Below are 18,749 nucleotides of genomic sequence, written 5' to 3' on the forward strand. Positions count from 1 at the left end.
CCTATGTCATCACCGTTATGGTGGAAGACTTACTCCCTCACATTTCCTGTTCCTTGGGAAACAGTTCTCTAGCTTCACATTACCAGGACAGAGAGAGTTTTGCTTCTGAAAGGCTAAGAACTGAGGTCAGGTCTCCAGGCTCCCCCCACTACCCCGTGCCTGTGCTGGAGAAATGCAGAGCTGTGTGCTGGCATGGGACGAGCCTTCTTGCTCCATTCAGGATTGTCCATTACTGGCTCTCAGCCCTGGCAAGAACCACCTGTCTTTGTAGCATGCTTCACGCAATGTCCACACAGACACTGCGTAGTGCAACCGCCATGTATGGAGCCCTGCTGCAACCAGCTTTACCCCAGCCAGCTTGGGCACTGATAACATGGCCTTCATGGTGGGTAGCCCTCTCCACCCAGAGCTCGGACAATTAATAACCAAATTAGCTCTCCCCCAGCTAACTCGGGTATGCCCTCAGAGCTGCCACCAAACCCTGCCTGCAGCGCAGGTACGTCCTCAGGTGCTTCCTTGGTGCGGGACCGCAGGGAGCAGCAAGACAGCCTGCACGGGGGCAGAAGCAGAGGTAGCACCTGTACTGCTAAACACGGCAGAGAGCATGGCTGCCATTTCATCTGACTGAGCTCCAGAGGCCTGACCTGGGGGCTGAAGGAGACTGTACTTTAGGACCCCACATGCGGGGGACATTCCTGTTGAAGGCATTTTCACCGTGGAGCAAACACAAAGCAAGCACAACACCTGAGGAAGTCAGACCTGGAGATTCATGGGGCCCGGCTGGCAAACAGGCACTCCTGCTTGTGCCCAACAGGAGCCCAACATGACTGCGCCGATTTCAGCCGTTCTGCTGCCCCACCAGAGCTGTACGTGGCGGCTGCTCCCTGTGGCGGTGGTGCCGGACGGGAGGCTGACCCGCAGAGCTCCGGCTCCCTTTGGGCTGAGCCTTCCTGTGGCAACTATGGGACGGTGACCTGGGCCCATCCCTTGGGGTGCACCATGCATGCCTGTGTGGTGCGACTGGGTGCTGGCTGGGAGGCTGACGGGGAAGGGAGGAGCCCCAGGATGTGTGGTTTCACTCACCCCCTTTTCTTCTCCGCATGGAGGCTTGGAATCAAGAAACAAAAGACAACATGAATGGCATGCACAGTTCCTGCTTTCATTCCCAGCTCCAGCCTCACTGCCTGCCTGCTGTGCCTCTTCCCCGCACGCTCTCCTGCCTCCCAGCATGCTGGCAGGATCAGGCCCTGACAGTGGAGCGCGTGCCTGCCTCACTGGGGGCTCTCAGGAGGAAGGCTCAGGCAGGGCAGGGGGTGCAGCACCTTGTGCATCCTCCTCAGCGCTGCTTCTCCTCCGTCCCAGCCCCGTGGGCGGGCAGGGACTGACACAGGCTGGGCTCTCCACCAGCCCCACCACTGGGACCAGCTCTCTGCTGAGCCCTCCTCCTCTTCACTCAGACCAGGAAAGCAGAGGGAAGGTGAGATGTCAGAAGGAAGTAAGACCAGGAGGAGGTCTGGATGGCATTTAATGCCTGAGCCATGGAGAAACTCTTTTAAAAGCTTTTAATCCCTCCCTGCTAACTGAGGAGACACAGCAGTCTGCACGTCTCCCAGAGCCAGTCTTCTCAGCATCAGCAAACACCAGGACTGCAGGACAGGAGTGCTTTGTTAGCAGCTTGCTGGGAATCTGCTTTTCCAAGGGCACTGGCACGATATGCAGCAAGAAAACGTTAAGGTATGGCTATGGGCATATGGGATGTTCTGGAAGCCACAGGACAGGGACAGGCTTCAAGGAAAGAGGGGCAGGGACCATCTGACAAAGCTCACTTTAAGAAGCTGCAGGTAAAAATGTCCCTTTCACTAACACCACCATCCCCTCAGAAAAGGAGGGGACTAAACTTGCACACCGCTGAGGCGTGGGGATGCTGACCTGCACGAGAACTCCCCCTTCGCAGTAAAAGCTGGAGGATCAACCACCAGAAGACAAAGTGCGGGAGGAGGAACAATGCCCCATTTTCCCTGTGCCGTGCTCCCTGGGGATGCGTGGTGGGACTGGCTACAGCATACTCCCTGATCCACAGGACATGAAGTAGGGACTAACCACTACAATTTCCCAGAAAACATGTGGACTAAGACCAGTAACTGTCTACAAATCCCTCTCCCGGGAGACAAGGGCAGCTGCTGCTCCTAGTCCCTCTCCAGGTAGAAGAGAGGCAGTATCTAGATGCAAAATCCTCAGGGAGACCTAGAGGACTCATCTTTAATATATTCTCTGGCAGAGCTATTTCTCTGCTTTTCGTGACTTCCCTTTCCATGAGCTTGCTCCCCTCCCCCTCAAGCCCAGCAGCTCTGCTTGCCAAAACACATGCAAATGGGGCCCCTTCCCTCACACCGCTGCGGGTTTCCACAGTGCAGGTCGTCCCATGGCGATGTCCCACACCCCACTTGGCACTCGCAAGGCCAAGTGCCATGGTTGGGGTGCCCGTCACTCTGCAAAGGTGCCTGCACAACGTGTGCCAGGCTTCGACTCGGGCGTGATGTTTACCAAAGACAGGCACATGCAGCTGGGGAACATGTTCTCACAGAGGCAACATGCTGCCTGTGCGTGCAAGCAGGCATCCATCACACCAGCTAGGAACAACTTTCAGGACCAGCAACCGAGAGTAAAAATATGAACCCTGGGGTCTGTGCAATATCTGTGCAAAGGGAAGAGCAAAAACGGGAAGAAACGGGCTATTCTGAATCCTCTCCTAATGGCTACTAGTAAACACAGCACCTTCAGGTCTAGTGATAAAGGTCTGGAGAAGCGGGGAACAGGCTAGGGTGAAAATCAAGGCAGCGGGCTCAGCATAAAATAAATCACAGTGGCCATCAATCAGCTGATGCAAACCCTTAAATGCTGAGATTTGTCCCTTCAAACCCACGTTTGAGTGTGAGCCCGAACCCTCAAGGTTTATTTCTTTTGGGAGAACCCCACAGGGTTGTAAATCCTGGACATGCATGTAGGACAGGGAGCAGAGCAGAGTGAGAAACGTCACGGACCTTCCTTCAACGCCCTGAAAAAGAGAGGGGGTGGTGGGGTTTCTGCCTAGGTTCCTGCCTCTCAGGTGGGTCTCCTCCCAGGCAGGACAGGGGTCTGCCACGCGCAGCCTCTGTGCCATGGCCAGCAAGCACATCTGTACATATCACCACATTTTCGCACAGCAAAAACATAAATACAAATAGCAGAAGCGTGAGCCAGGGCAGTAGGCAGTGCTGAGAGCGGCTCCCTCTCGCTCTACCAATGCTCTTGGTGGGGGCTTGCAGCACATCCAACTCCCGCGCTGGGTCAGCCCTGAACAGCCTGTTTTGGCAGAGCTAACCTTGTGTGCACCAGAGCTGCATGTCGGAGCGTGGTTGCCCCAAAGGCTCCCCCAGAAGGAGGGGTCCCTCCACATCTCCTGCACCTGGCAGGCTGCGAGGGCTGCCGTTCTGCCAGCCAGCCTCCCCGGCTGGTGGCGGTGCCGGCATTGCCACTGCTAGCGGAGCATCCTGCTCAGCTGCCCTGCAGTGCACCGGGGATAACGCATGGCAAAAACGGCAAATCATTCTGTGCAGAGGAAAGGGACTGCCATTCGGAGGGTGTGTGAACACTGGCACCCCTACGGCCCTCAGCTGGTAGGATGCTACTAGGGGGAGCCCAGTGCACTGGGAAGGTGTGGGCTCAATGAGGTCGCCAGAACAGATGGGAAGACTGAGGGGCTTCAGCACAGGGTACCTGGAAGTGAGGATGGGGTGGAGGTAGAGAGGCTTTAAGAGAATATAGGAAAACATGTAGATGCAAGCTGGGATACCAAAGCATCTGGAAATGTGGGTAGGCTCTGTAGTGACAGCAGAACGTGTGAGCGTGTGTGCATATGCATGTGTGTGTGTGTAAGGGGGGGGAGGGCAGCCCATGGGGATGCCAGCTAATCTGACAGCATGTGATATCTGCCTGGAGGTAGAGGAAAATAAAAACAAGGGGCTGTTCGGAGCGCGGGAGGAGCAGGGTGCCTGATGGACGGGGCATGGGGGCGGCGAGCCTCTCCGCAAGCACATGGAGGCACCCAGCATCCTTCCCCCAGGCCGCCTCTCTGGGGAGGCAGCACTGAAGGGGTGGACTGACTCTACTGGGCTCTCCCACGCCCCTGTGGCGGTGGCAGCGGGCTGTCAGCCCCCCGTGCCCCACACACCGCTAAGCACAATGGAAACTTCAGCGCAGGAGGTGCACGTGTTGCCTCGCGCTCGTGCTCATGCACCCCTCTGGAAAATAGACGTTGGGCAAGTGTGCTGCCTGCTCTGGCCACGGCCCCGCATGCTCCTCATGCACCCCTGCATGCACGCGCGAGCCCCTGCTGCCGCTTACCCAGCTCTTCCAGCTCAGCCGTCATGGACTTGGAACGCAGCGTCAGGGTGGTGCTGGGTGCTCTCTTGGGAGGCGGCGGAGCTGAAAGGAAGAGAGACGGCATTTTGCATTTCTTGTCCAGGAACTTACGAGGAGTGGCCAGATGCAGATGCCACTTCTTCTCCACAGCCTGGATCTCCTCGTACTCGCGGGATGAGGAGTCGCACTGCTGCAGGATCTTATTGAGGCTGCGTGTGGAAGCAAACTTCTTCATGGTCTCGGTAGCACAGTCCCGGGGCACGGGGCAGGCCCCGGCGCGGAGGGGCTGGTGGCTCCCGCAGGCACGTGCACGCTGCCCAGGCTCCCACAACCCTCAGTGGAGGAGAGTCCAAGTCATGTCCCCAGGCTGCGCCTGCCCCCCTGCAGCTACTGGAGATGCTATGGCTATGAAAGCCTCTCGCGAATTAAATCTGTCTCAGGCAGCTGGCTGCCTGCCTGTGGGACTCAGCAAACAGCTTTGATGGCTGCTTCCCCTCCGCACATGCCATGGGTGGAGGGTAGGAGGGAGAAACAAGTCCAGCAGGCCTGATCTCAGTCTCTCATTCCCGCCTCGGCGCGGCGCATCCCCCAGCAAAACACAGCCCACCCACCCTCCTCTGCCGGCTCGGCCGTATCCAGGACGGGGTGAGGCTCCCGCGGCCCTAGTGAAGCGCTGGAGGCGGCCTGCTCCGTGCCGGGCAGCAGAGGCACATGGCTGGCATGGGGCGGTGCGGTGCTGTGCCGGGGCGCGGGGCTGCCCCGAGGGGCTGCCTAGCTGGGCCGGCCCACGGGGCTGCCCCGGAGGCGCTGCATGCCATGAGCCCACCGGAGCGGGGACGAGTTGAAGGCTCTTCCTCTTCACTTGGGGTGCCTCCTCCTCCTCGCGCTCGCTCGCTGACAATGCTGGATTCAACGCTCAGGCATTGCCATGGCAACCGGAGCTTCAGGCTTTGCTGGCGCTGCCTGCATCAGAGACCCCAACAGGGGCGGATTCAGCCAGAAAATGCCAGTCCCACACAGGCCTCCATCACCCCCAGGAAGAGGCGAGCCCCAGCTAGGGGGGGATGGGGGTCTGGCTCCCCCGGGCCGCGCTGCAGCCAGGGTCCTGCAGAGCAGACTCGGCTCCGGTCCCCGCACTCCGTGCTGTAAGAGTGGCCGCCCAGCTCTGTGGGCTCTGGGCACGGGCAGCAGGCAGCGATGGGCAGCAATGGGCAGCTGCTCACCGGCTGCAGGGCTGAAAGCACCAGGATAAGTGGTGAGCGGCACTGGTGGTGGTCCCAGCACTGATTCCTGAGCCTCAGCCTTTCCCACGACTCGTGCTTTTGTGCCGTGACAATATAATTACAGCTCTTAGTGTCAGCGCACAGAGCTGCCTCCCTCCCCCATGCCCCACGTGCTGTGCTGGGAGCGCCCCGCTCCCGTTCCCCTGCGCCTCCCGTACCCCCACGCCAGGCTCCCAGCCGCACTCTCCTGGAAAACGCTCCTGCCCCACAGCCTGCCTCCCTGCACACGGCCCACAGCAGGGGCGGACAGGGACAGCCTGCCCCGTGCTGCCAGCTGCTTCCAGATGTGCCCCTGCCCTGTGTTGCCAGCTGCTCCCAGATGTGCTGCTGCCTTCCGCAGCTGGTTGCCTGTGGATGAAGTCCTAAACTCCACAGACAGCTGCTGCCATATGTGCCCCTGCCCTCCACCACCGGCTGCTCCCAGACGTGCCCCTTGCCTTCCACTACCAGCCCCTGCCCTCCACCTCTGGCTGCCCCTGGATGATGTCCTACCCTCCACAGCCAGCTGCTCCCAGATATGCCTCCAGCCTCCCTAGCTGGCTGTCCTCAGATGTGCCCCTGCCCTCCACAGCTGTATGCCATGATGTGTCCCTCCCGTACACAGCTGGCTTCCTCCCATCCAGCTGCCTTCCAGATGTGCCTCTGCCCTTCTCAGCTGAATGCCCCCTACCCTGAGGGCTGCCCTGCCCCGCTGGCCATGAGCGCATCAGCCCACCACCAAACGCCCCCTCAGGCCCCACCTCTGGCCGAGGGTCTCGGCTCTGCCCTCGGGGACTGGGGATGATGGGGCGAAGGCCCAGAGCTGTCTTGGGGGCCCCACGGCTGCCTGCCCTCCCCTGCGCGAGGGCAAGTCCCACATGCAGCCGGCAGCCCCAGGACTGGCCGTGCCCCCAGGAGCTCCCAGCCCATGGGGCAGTTCCCAGCCATGGCATTCCCGAGAGGACAGGCTCCACCCTGGCACCTCCACCGCCATGGGGGCTGTTCTCCACCCTGGCACCCCCTGCACTCCTGTAGGCACCATCCTCCACCCCAACACCCCCCGCATCCCCACAGGGACAGTTCTCTGACAGCCCCACACTTAGGAGGGGCAGCTCTCCATCACAACCCCCCTCACACAGCGGGGCCGGTTCCCCACCACAACACACCCATGCACCCTGAAGCAGGGGCAGTTCACCCACCATGACCCCCCTCAGGACAGGGAGAGTCTCTGCTCTCCAGCACAGCCTGCTGCTGGTACCACGGGCTGCAGGCGCCAGAAGCAGCTCTGTCCCCAAGGAGGAGCCATGTCCAGCCTTTGCTGAGCACACACAGCTCTGGTGTGAGAACAGAGCTGCTGGCTGTGCCTGGCTTCCCCAGCATCAGTGGCAGTGCTCTGCTGCAGCCCCTCCACCTGACCACCGCCCCCATCCCCCCTGCGCTGCTCCCAGCCGCAGCCGCCGGTGCGTCCCGGTGTGGCAGCGCTGCGTATTCAGAGGTTGCTGTGCCGGGACGGGCAGGTCTTCCCCTCGCGGTGCCCTCCTTCTGCACCAGCTGCAGCTCAGCAGCCTCATGGCCATCCACCCATGCTGGGCTCCTCCCAGCAGACCCACGGGCTTCTGCACGCCTGCTCACATTTAGGTGACGCAAGCCCCGTTCAGAGAACCACGAGACTCCACACCTACCCTTCTTCCGAACAACTTCTTCTGATTCTGGCTTGCGGCTGACGGAAACAACCTTCATCACCAGGTGGTTCCCCCCTTGCCGGATCAAGGAGACCACCTGCTTGTGCCCCACCTTCACCACGTTGACACCATTCACCTAGGACACAAATAAAAAGAGAGCAGTGTAAAGGCTGGCTGTCACAAAGAGAGTGGGCAGAGGGCAAGACCCACGTATGGCAAGCCACAAAACCAGATGATTTTGCATCTCTGCATCTGTTTTTACAGCCTAGCACATTTTTGTATTTAAGCTGTCCCTGTGGGATGTCACCTACTAATGACCTCAACCTTCTGGAGAAGCTGAGAAACCTGCAACAGGCCAGTGCAAACTAGTGCACACCAGGGCTGCAGGTAGGCGGCAAGAGCTAGACCTCCCCCTCCCTACTGGGCAGTCAAGGCAGATCACTAAAAATTGGGTATTTCCTAGTTCTGCCTGGGTATTTGGCAACTACAGGGGAGACTCCTGGATAAGTCTCGAGCTGTGCCACAGGTCTGCAAGAGGCGCTGGAAGAGCACAGGCACCCGTGCAGAGTGGCATGCAGAGGGATCGCCCCGAACAGCTCAGCCACCCTGTCCCCACCAGCAGCAACCTGTGTTATACAGATGGAGACACTTATCTGATCCCCCAGCTATCGACACGCTGATTGACTCCTTCCAGGGGTCTGCAGGACACATGCGGAAGCCCACTCCTGTTGTCGTTTTTAGCACTAGCATAACCTATTAGCTTCTTGGACAACAAGCACTGGGCTGTGATGGCAGGCTAGGCAATCTCTAAGACACAAAACCAAGAAGTAAACTGGAAAATGAAACCTCAGTACTTGGGTATCTACCAAGTAGCAATGAGCACAAGGTTCTTCATGGGGCATTAACAGATGGACCCTCACTTTGGGTAACTGAGGTTGAGGTGTAATGGGGATGAGGATGCCACAGGTCAGACGCCTCACCGCTAGAAAAACTGATTTCAACTTTTGCGGCTTAATTACCCACTTTGTAAAAATCCAGACGTGTTTGCACACTTTGGCGTTCACTTTTGAAATGTACGGTGTACTCCAGGGCTGCTGCTACTCTAGGTGTAAGAGAATAACTGACAGCAAATAAGAGACAAGTGATCCTCTATGGGCAATAAATATAGAATCACCTATGTTAATATTTACATTAATATTTATGTTTCCAGAAGTGGAACACTCAAAAGACAGGTAATGACAGGATTTAGGTTGTCCATGCAACATTAATTTCGTCACCCTAAGTTCAAGACCAGAAGCATTATAGCTAAGCTGTTGCATGCCACTGGCTTCAGGTCTCAAAGACACCACAAGATGGAGAATTCAGCCTTTCCTCTGCAGGTTTGTTCCAAGTGTTTAGTAATTCCCACCGCTTAAAAAAAAAAAAAAGCATTCCTATATTACTATCAAGAAATCCATTTTCAGTCACAGGCTCTTGTGCTACCGTTCCTCACGCACAGTCCCACCTCCCTCACTACCAGCATCGTCCCTGCACCACAGTGCGTGGGATCACAAGTACAACAGACTGAAATGGAGAATTGTCCTGGATGCTGGAAACTTCGGCATTTCAAGAATGCTTGGGTTTTATGTGTTTCTACTCCAGCTGGAGATGTTTCATCTTAGAGTGAAGTCTAAAGTGTTTTTATTAATACTAATTCAGGGTAGACTGAACTGTCATTTAAATAATTAAAAGTATGTAGGTTATTACATTTGCAATACATGAGCCGTAGTGCTGTTTTCTATGAAAAACTGTAAAAAGTATAAAAATGGAAAAAGTCGTTGAACTAAATTCTGAAGTGGAACATCAGCATTTCCTAAGATGCAAAGCTTTTGAAATAATAATTTTATTTCAAATATTCAATTATCCAATTGATTCAATTTTGATTGTAATTGATTCAATAATTATTCAATTTTCATGAAAACACACGTTTTCCTCAGGAACTTTGATTTTGATGAAATTACCAGTCTACTCTAGTTAAATCACCCCTTAATCTTTTTTTTTTGGATGAACTGGATGGAATGGATTGAATCCTGGAGCACGGTTATCCTGTATTTTCTCCTGATCCTAAACCACTTCAGCAGTTTGTCTTTGCAAGCCCTTTAGTTTTCCAAAGCACCGTCGCACAGCGGAGCCCAGGGCTGCACGGCATATCCCCAGCACTGCAGCTCACGGGTCCCCTGCACATCTATTACTTATTAGCCGTGATTTCAGGTTCATTTCTAGAACATGTATGAAATCACCATGTAGCATCGGATCTTGAGCTAAGTCCTGGAGAGACACACTAGAAATCCCGGCCAGCGGCGGTTCCTTGCTGACAAGTACTTGCCAAGACCCGTCATCTGGCAAATTTCTGAACCACTTCCCAGGTGCTCCACTGGTTTTGTACACCGCGGCTTTTGTAATGGGAATGTTCTACAGTGGTAAACAAAATCTATTACATCTAAACAGTTACCTTTATCAAACAAATCTAACACCTCAAATAAATGAAATTTGTTTTGTGAGGTTTTCTGCTGGTAATTATATTCTACTCTTTAACTCTTTATCAACTGCCTACAGTATCAGATTTTTTTTTTTTTTGCCAGCAACTGATATCAGACTCACAGGTTTATAATTAACTGGATCATCCCCTTGCCCCTTCCAAACGCCAGCGCTCTGCCAGTCTCCCTGGCATTGCCCCAGCATCATACAATTACAAAATGCAAATACTGAAAAATTACCACCTGGAAGATGCTTACAGCTTGAGTTACTAATGGCTTGGAAAGCGTTTCATCGTCTGCATGTGATACATGACCATCACCCTGCTCCCTTCCAAATAAAGAACAGAAATACTGACAGAACATGCCCGTGCTTTCTGTTTAATTTTTAATCATCCAAACTTGTCCACCCAAATGGGCAGCAGTTCAGATTTTTTAGGTTACTCGGATACAGAGAAGCAGGAGTGGGAGGTTTTCACCCTGTGGGCTAGAAAGGTGAGACCTTCTCCCTCTGCTCCACCCTGGCGCAGCACTGGTGGCACAAGCCAGGGTACGTGGTCTCCAGGAGAAAGAGCACCGACTGCTGTGGCACCCACTGCCTGGCAGAAGCATGACCCAAGCACCGTATCCTGTTGGTGTTCTGGCAGACTGTTGGCATTTTTGCTGACAGTCAAGTGACAGATGGAAAATGTTGATTTTCAATTGTTTATAACTTGGTGAGATCAGGGATGAGGAAAAGGTACCAACGTGTTTCAAATGTGCCCGCTGATGGACAACTCCTACAAAAACCCTAAGACACCAACTTATCCCGTATTGTGCAACTTCATCCACCACTGGGCACTCCTTGACTGTCCAGAGCATGAAAAAGCAGCCATGGGGAGAGCAACACCAGCTTTACAAAGCACGCTAAGGGCCAGCCATGAAAGACAAGAAGAACATGATGCTGTCCAGTAAGTGCAGAGAGTCTCAGTGCCACGCTTGCCCGGGAATGCCGACTTGACCCTGTGACTCTCTGAAACACCCTTGACCAGAAGGACGTCAACCCAAAGCCCCAACCAAACTGGCCAGAGACATGCAAGAGCTGGGCTAGGTTATAAAGTCTGCAAAGGAAAGCTTGGTCACTGGAGTGTGAATGTAAATAATTTGGCCTACGGGAAAAAATAACATCTCTGCTGCTGTTTAAAACAGAGGGAACAGCACATTAAAGGTCTTTCAGTGACAGCCTCAAAGTATCGGTCTCACGTTGCCAGGACTTTTCTGTGAAAGATGGATTAAAACCAAGCAGGTGCTCAAAACCCAGGAAACTGCAGCTCAACCTGACCAGCAGGAACGGCATCTTGCAGAAAGCAGGTAAGAAAAGCAGTCAAGAGGCTAAAATAACACAGGAGGTCAAGAATTAATGTTATACAGTAAAACTGACCACAGGAGAGACTGGTGAGACAGTTGCTTGTACTATGCAAAACTGTCTGGGAATAAAAACAATTTCTGAAAAATAACAAAATCCTGATTCACCCCCGGTTCCTGGTGATACCCAAGAAGATGAACTATAGAACTCTGCAACTGCAAACAACTTTGGCTTAAACACTCATCCGAGCAAAGATTCTCTAACAGTTGCTCTTGAAAATTCAAAACACAGAGAAGAACATGTCTGATAAACAGGTTAGCTCACCGAGAAGATGGTGTGAAGATTTTCAGTTCTTTTTCAGCTTCAAAGCTGGGCTGACTCAATACGGCATGATAAACCGCGTGTACTGAGATCACAGAGCCTGGCACCGAGGCTGGTTTTATAACCTATAGGGAGGTGAGCTCTCATCAACAGTGAGCAAACCAGTGGTTCAAGATGCTGTTCCACAGCGGGAAGGGAGACCCGACACCGGCCAGCACTTGCAGCCCACCGTGTTGTGGTTTAACCTCAGTCGGCAACTGAGTACCACACAGCCGCTCACTCCTCTCCCCCCCCCCCACCCCCAGTGGGATGGGGGAGAGAATTGGGCAGGAGGAAATTAACTCTATCCCTGCCGAAACCAGGACACACCGACAGGCTGCCAGGTGAAGCCACAACAGCCAGAGACCCCAGGCCTAAGGTGCCCAAGAGGGAAAAGGGGCTGCGGTTCGATGCTGCTGCTGATCCGCCGAACTGGGAAAGGATCTCAGCCAAGCCATCCCCCCACCTTCAGCAGCAACGAAACGTCAGAACTGTGCTCTCAGGAGCACAATACCATCTCCCACAGGAGGAAGAAAAGCACTTAGACATAAAAAGAGGAGGCAGCAAAATGAACAAAGCAAACTGTTTCATCTCTCTGAGACCCATGCATGGAGGATCCCTGTCATGCAGACAGCCTGGGGCTGTCTGACGACGTTAGAGTGACACAGGGGAATTGCCTGAGACACAGAAAAATCAGGTTTTGGTCCCAGTCTATGAAGTGCAGAGATGACTCTTCAAGAAGACCAGCGGCTGGGAGTCCTGCCCGTTGAATTAAATACTCTAAATGATTGCTGGCCCTCAAACAGGGAGGTGTTGGAATGAGAGAGATCAGACAGGCAGTGGCGGAAACATGACTGGTTTTGATCCAGCAATAAAGAAGAACTTCCAGTTTCTTGGACACAACTACCTGATGAGGATGCCCTGCTCTTGGAGATATGCTTTTGGTCTGGAAGAAGACAATAGACCAAGAGTCAAATTATGCAGAAAGTGACTACAAAACATAAAAGAACATACACAGAAATGTGAAGACACTATGTCAAAGTCTGGGCATTATAAACTGCTGCAACTATCTTCTGAGTAGCCAATGATGCATCAATGCTGATGAGCTCCAGGAGGACTCCCAAACTGAGTGAGAGGGCAAAAGGTGGCAGATGGGCCACCATGTAGATACATGCAAAGTAATGCTTCTAGGGAAGAGTCATCTGAACGTGCTACATGATGCTGAACATGGACCTGCTGGGTACAGCTCCAGATGGGTCTTGGTGCGGATAGTGACAGCTCTCAAAATCATGGGTTCAGTGCACAACAGCAGCCAAACCAACCAGCAAAATATATCAGGGAAGAGATAGAAAGCAAGGTGGGCAATGTCATTTGGGGCTATGCTGATCCTGCATGTGCACGCCTTCAGTGCTGTGTGCAGGTCTGGTTCAGCATCTCGAGGAGGAGGCAGTGGAGCTAGAGAAGGGCCAGAAAAGGGCAACTAAAATGGTCAAGGGGATGGAGCAACTGCCCTACAAAGACAGACTGAGAAGGCTGGGACTCTCCAGTTTGGAGAAGAGAAGGCTCAGGGAGACGCATGGCCAAGGCTTACAAAACTCCCCAAGGCAGTGGATGCAGTGAAGGCAGAGCTGCTGTTCACCAAATCCTGCAGCATTAGAAGGAGAGGGCTCTCAATGAGACTAGCGGCAGACCAGATAAAACCAGACAAAAGCAAGACTTCTTTATGCAGCAGGCAATGGTGGCCTGGAGCTGGCTGCCATGGGAGGCCGTGGAGGTGGACAGTACTGGCAGGTTCAGAGAGAGATTAGATGAATCCCTGGAGAGCAGGTCCTTGCACAGATACCAACAGGACTGAACAGGGTCATCCTGCTAACGCCCCCAGTATGACGACATTGGATGCTGGAAGGCACAAGGGGAATGGACCACCCAAAATGGCCAGGCACATGTGCTTTCCTTAATTAATAGCATCTTGTAATGCCACTGTCAAGGGCGGGGAATTGGGCTAATGGACCATCGGTCTGGCCCAGTGGGACATTTCATACACTGTCTGATCCCTCCCAGCAAGCTGATAAGGACATGAAGCTTTAGTAGTTGTCACAGGAGATAATGTCCCCATTCTCCTGATCATCTCAGTAGCTTTTCTATGCTCCTGTTCCAGCCTGAATTCATCTTTCTTGAACACAGATTTCTAGGGGGGTGGGTATTACTCCGGATGAGCTCTTACGTGACTCGAGTAATAGCACTAATATTTCCCCCCTTGTGACTGACCAATGAACCCCTACAGCAGAAGAAAGCTCCGAAAAGATAGGCAAGGGCTATGTGCTCTTGAAGCTCAGGGAAAAATGTAGGGAGTGATTGACCAGAGCTGTTGCAATGAAAGCTGAACCAATCTCAACACCAAGGGGGCCAGAGGGCAGTCTTTGTTTTAGATCAACTGGCTGTACCAGCTGAGTGGGTCAACCAGCTCTATAACTTCACCCTCGAATTTATGAGAAGAGTGCAAAAGTCTTCCTAAGTTAGCAAGACCAGAATGGGGAGAAGGACTATATAAGTGGATTAGCCCGACAGAGAATATAAAAACTGAACAACAGACAGAAAGAACTCAAAGACAGCAACGGGCTTGAGCTGCTGTCAACCCACTTATGCCTCTGAGGTGACTGGGGACAGCCAGTGTCATGATGGTGAGCAGATTATAGAGACTGGTAACAAGAATCACATCTGTATGGTGATTCAGCTGTATATTGCATCTGCTATACTCTGCTAAGTGTAATTTATATTTGCATTTAAGTACATTGCTGTATCACTCTGCTAAATCAAAATCCATAAATTACAAAAGCATAATGACAAATAACTTCAAATAAGTGAATTTGGTATGAAACACTGAACCTGCCACGTGTGGAATATCTAAAAGCAGCTGGTCAGAGTACTGGACTGTGACCTGGGTTCAGCACATCTGGCTATTCTAAAGCATGAGAAAACTTCCTCCTCAAGGAGATGCCACCTATGTGGAGATCAATGGTACTATCCTGCAGTCCCCTAGCATGGTGCCAGCAGTGCTGGGACAAACAAAATATTCCCAGCTAAAGTCAGGCTGTGGAAAAAAGAGAACAGAAAACTCTGTCCCCGTGCAAGGAAGGAATCCTTTAATGGCAACCAGTATCCAAAGCTATGACAACGTTGTGTTTGATTGTTGAAGGAGGATAAAGGTACTATCCCTGCAGCTTCAGCAAGCATGCTGTGGTCCATTCTGGACACTTCATTATCCAAATGATGTTAACCAGTGAGAAGCAGCTTTGAGAAATTCACAGTATTATCAGAAAATTAGAAGGGCTGAGTTCTGAGGAAAGACTGGAAGAACCATGCATTATGTGGTATCTGTCCATACCTTCATTATGTGTCTCTGTCTGTACATAAGAAGCCTGACCTGACAATGAATCACCTGAATCATGCACGTTCCCAGGAATAAGAAGTTACTTAGAGGCACGTAAGCTCTGAAGCCTGAAATAAGTTTGTTCTGCTCCAGAGCTCCGTTATGGACATCTACCAGGAGGACAATGGGTCCATCAACCAGGATATGCACAGACCACTAGCAAAACTCAGGGGGCTTTGGGGGTAGATCTTCACCAACAGGAACAAACCCGTATGTCACTCCAGAGAGTGGAGCTCTCTGGATTTCTGATTGCCAGCTTCACCCTTTCAGCATCTCAGAGTACTCAAACTGGAGAAAGGCTGCAAGATTATCCAGATCCTAAGATACACCTTCTGAGAACTTGAGCTCTAAACTCTTTTTCCCACCTCTCCCAGGCAATCTCATTCTCTGGGCATAGGATGTACTGGTGCAGAAATGTTTGAAATGGGTTTTCACTAAAATCCATGACTGTGGTTATCCAGGGGATCTTCTGTACATGCACTGAGATCTGCAATGAGCTGTCTCCCTCCAAGCCAGGCGATGGAATTAAATACCCACGCACCAGAGCTATTGCCCTCATCAGCCCTGCTTCAATATGCTGAGCAAGATGGACTCCTTAAGCCTCAAACCTTTTTTCAGCTTGTGAATCATTCTGAGGCCCTTTTAGAATTCCACTCAGTAATGCCAGATTCATCCCGCAGTGTGAATGTCTGACTTGCACAAAGTGATGTTTTAGTGATCTTCCAAAGCTGCAACCAGAATATGCAAGTTCACATAACTCTGGAAGTTGGTCCTTTACATATACAAAATCTCTCTGCCACATCCTATGCAATCAGCTAACATTAACACAATTATCTTGGAGAAACCCATGTCCTTTGCTGAATCACATTTTTCCAGGGTAGCTTCATATCCTGTAACCCACATTCTTTGCTTGCAGACACGCCACCTTGCATCGTCTGCTGGAACATGGCTGCTTCAGCAGGAAAGCCGGATCATTCTGCAGCAGTAACTTTACTGTTGGCTATTCCCCCACTGTTTGTGATACCTGCAATCCTACAAACACGGGTTTTTGTCACTATTTTGAAACCCTGATAGAAGTCTTGAGCTGCGGGGATCAAAAACTGTAAAGAAACTTTGCTGGTGATGGCCCGACACACTGGTACCTTCCCCTTAGCAGCTGCTTTCTGAAATGTGCCCCTGCATGATTCTGCAATCTTCTAAGCCATGTTCGTTCTGTTAATTCCATTTATTGTAAGGTTATTTATACACAAGTCACATGGCTATTAAGGAAGTCAAAACATACTATGTAAACACAGTCCTCACTTTAACCAGTCCTATGATGCTGTCAAGAAAAGACAGCAGGTTTGTTTCCACCTTCCATGGAACCACACTGTATGATATTAATTGTATTTTCATTCTCTAATACTTCATTGATTGTGCTCCAAATTGCTTCGTTATTTTACCTAGCATTGATGCTGAGCTAAACAAGCTATAGTTTCCTGAATCACCTATTTTGTACCCTCAAAATATTAGAATAGCAACAGCCCTCTACCAACTCTTTGAAATTTCATGGATGAGCAAGATTTTGAGGTATTAACATCAGTGGTTCAGACAACTCCTCAGCTAGGCTCTTTTAGACACTTGGGTATATGTTATTCAAGCCTGTTAATTTGAGTATGTTTATTTTTAGCAAATACTATCTCACTTTCTCCTTGGTTACAGCTGGGAAACTTTCTGTTCCAAGCACATCATATGGATAGATACATCCTCCTGATTTGTTCCAAACTCAGAACAGAACATTTCTGCCTTTTTTTTTTGCACCAGAATATACAATTTTATCATTTACATATAGAAATGAATCTCTACCAGACTTTTTTTTTCTCTTTTAATGCTCTAAAATTTCTTATTATTTTTACATAGTGGCCTTTGATATTTCCTTTGGCTCCCCTTATCAACCTCCTACACACTTTAGCTCAAATTAACCGCATTTCCTTTTCCTTTACTTGCTAACCTTTCCAGTAAGAAGGGGATACGTGTATCTGTAAGTAATATTTAACTGCTCCTTCATTATCTCGCTGAAGTGGGTGATGTCTTGCCCAGCAGATTTCCCCCCCTTGATTTTTTGGACTGTGTTTAGCAATGTGTCCTCAAATAACCCTTAGATTTTTGTTAATTATGTAAAATTTATGTTCCCAAATATCAAAAACTCTGAGGTTCAGAAAAATGGCACTCTTCCCTCCCCAGGAGACACTCACGGGTTGCTGACGTGCTCTGCACATGATAAGCACAGCCAGAGCCCGACCATCAGATCTGCTGCTACACCTGCACATTTTTATTGGAGCCATCAATTCTTTTTTTTTAATCTGTCAAATGAAATTAATACTAGATTACATTATCTCACAGCAACAATATTTCACTAGAGGGAGAAGAGACGTTCAGAATATGTCCCCCTGTTGAACTAACCTCTGCCATAGCAGGTTTTCTCCTTACCCGTACGGAAAGGTGACTGGTGGAGTCTTTTCAGCACCAATCCAGACACCGCCCCAGAAGCTTCTCACTGGCCTACACACCCCACTGTTTTGGCAGTGAGATCCCAGGTCAATTGTTAGGTGCAATTTTCTTTTCTTCTAACAATGCTTTTGTACGAGTATAGAATACAGACCTAAGTAATGGAAATATCCACAAATTTATATCCATATTTGTATTTACTGTCCGTAAGTCCTGTCTGTATACGCACACATGCTCAATGTATGTATAGAATGGTATACGTACAAAGGCTGTTGTCTACATCACTAGTTACAGCCTCCTCAAGGAAAAAAAATCAAGGATCTAAAACCTGCCAGGCTCAGAGGAAGATACAAGGCTAGACGCTATAGACCGTGATCTTGAATCCTGGTCAGTTAAAGTAGGATTTTCAAAATCCCATGCCCCAATAGGTCTAATCTAGTCCTAAACTGTGGCACTTTCACAGCCTGGCACTGTCCCACTGACTCCAGTGAGCTGCGTGAGCACTAATTGCATAACGGTGTTAATTGTCTGCATGTATTTCATTCTGGTGCCAGGCACGGAGAGGCAGTCACCTGGGTACCCTCTGCAGCAGCTACCAGATTCAAATTCCACTCCGTTCAAAGACATCTCAATAAAGCCCATTGCTGAACTCTGCATGACTGCCTAAATCTTTGCAGTTTGAAATCTTCCCTCAAGAAACACCACATCTTTGTGCTACTGCATTTCACCCAGCTACATGACGTTGTAACAGTCACATCCATTTCCCCTGCCTTTTAAAGATTACCTACCAGTAAGTAGAGCATCTTCAGGATGCACTGCCCACAAGCACTTTCAAACCCTGGTTGAGTATCCATCCCAGGACTCAAGCACAGACACTCTTTGCCTTAGCAGTATCTGCAGGATCTGCTGACCCAGGCTGTCTGAACGTAGTATGAAAGGGTAAAGCCCATCTACTCCTATCGTTCTGGCAAACCTTTCAGTTCTGAGTGAAAGAGCCCAGAAGACGGGGTGACTGTGCGCTGGATGCCGAATTCCTAGGAACATGCGAGCAGTTACCTTCTTTTCTCCTTCAATTCACTTACCTATGTGCATTCTCACTCAACGGTTCATGCCACACAGCAAGATCGAAGTGAAAAGGTGACAACAGCAGACCGAGTTCCTAGCCGGGGAGGTGACAGCACTGCTTTCCCCATCCCTGCGTCTCACCTGAAGGTTGCAGCACTGGCAATGACATTAAGTGTGGTACGCCCTGAACTCAAGAATGGAGAC

At 51.0% G+C, this 18,749-nt stretch overlaps 1 protein-coding gene across 2 annotated transcripts in view; it reads right to left on the bottom strand.

The window, feature by feature from the left end:
- Nucleotides 1-18,749, bottom strand: part of SHANK3 (SH3 and multiple ankyrin repeat domains 3) — a 404,972-nt gene that overhangs the window by 42,188 nt on the left and 344,035 nt on the right. The window contains exons 18-20 of one of the 2 annotated variants that reach the window (XM_076341380.1): nt 7,346-7,481; nt 4,384-4,464; nt 1,084-1,107 (exon numbers count right to left, since the gene is read on the bottom strand). In XM_076341380.1, the coding sequence (XP_076197495.1) occupies nt 1,084-1,107; nt 4,384-4,464; nt 7,346-7,481 (241 nt within the window). The remainder of the gene's footprint in view (nt 1-1,083; nt 1,108-4,383; nt 4,465-7,345; nt 7,482-18,749) is intronic. The other variant, XM_076341473.1, reaches the window with a different exon arrangement.

Source organism: Aptenodytes patagonicus, chromosome 1, assembly GCF_965638725.1.
Source record: "Aptenodytes patagonicus chromosome 1, bAptPat1.pri.cur, whole genome shotgun sequence".
NCBI classification, from domain to species: domain Eukaryota; kingdom Metazoa; phylum Chordata; class Aves; order Sphenisciformes; family Spheniscidae; genus Aptenodytes; species Aptenodytes patagonicus.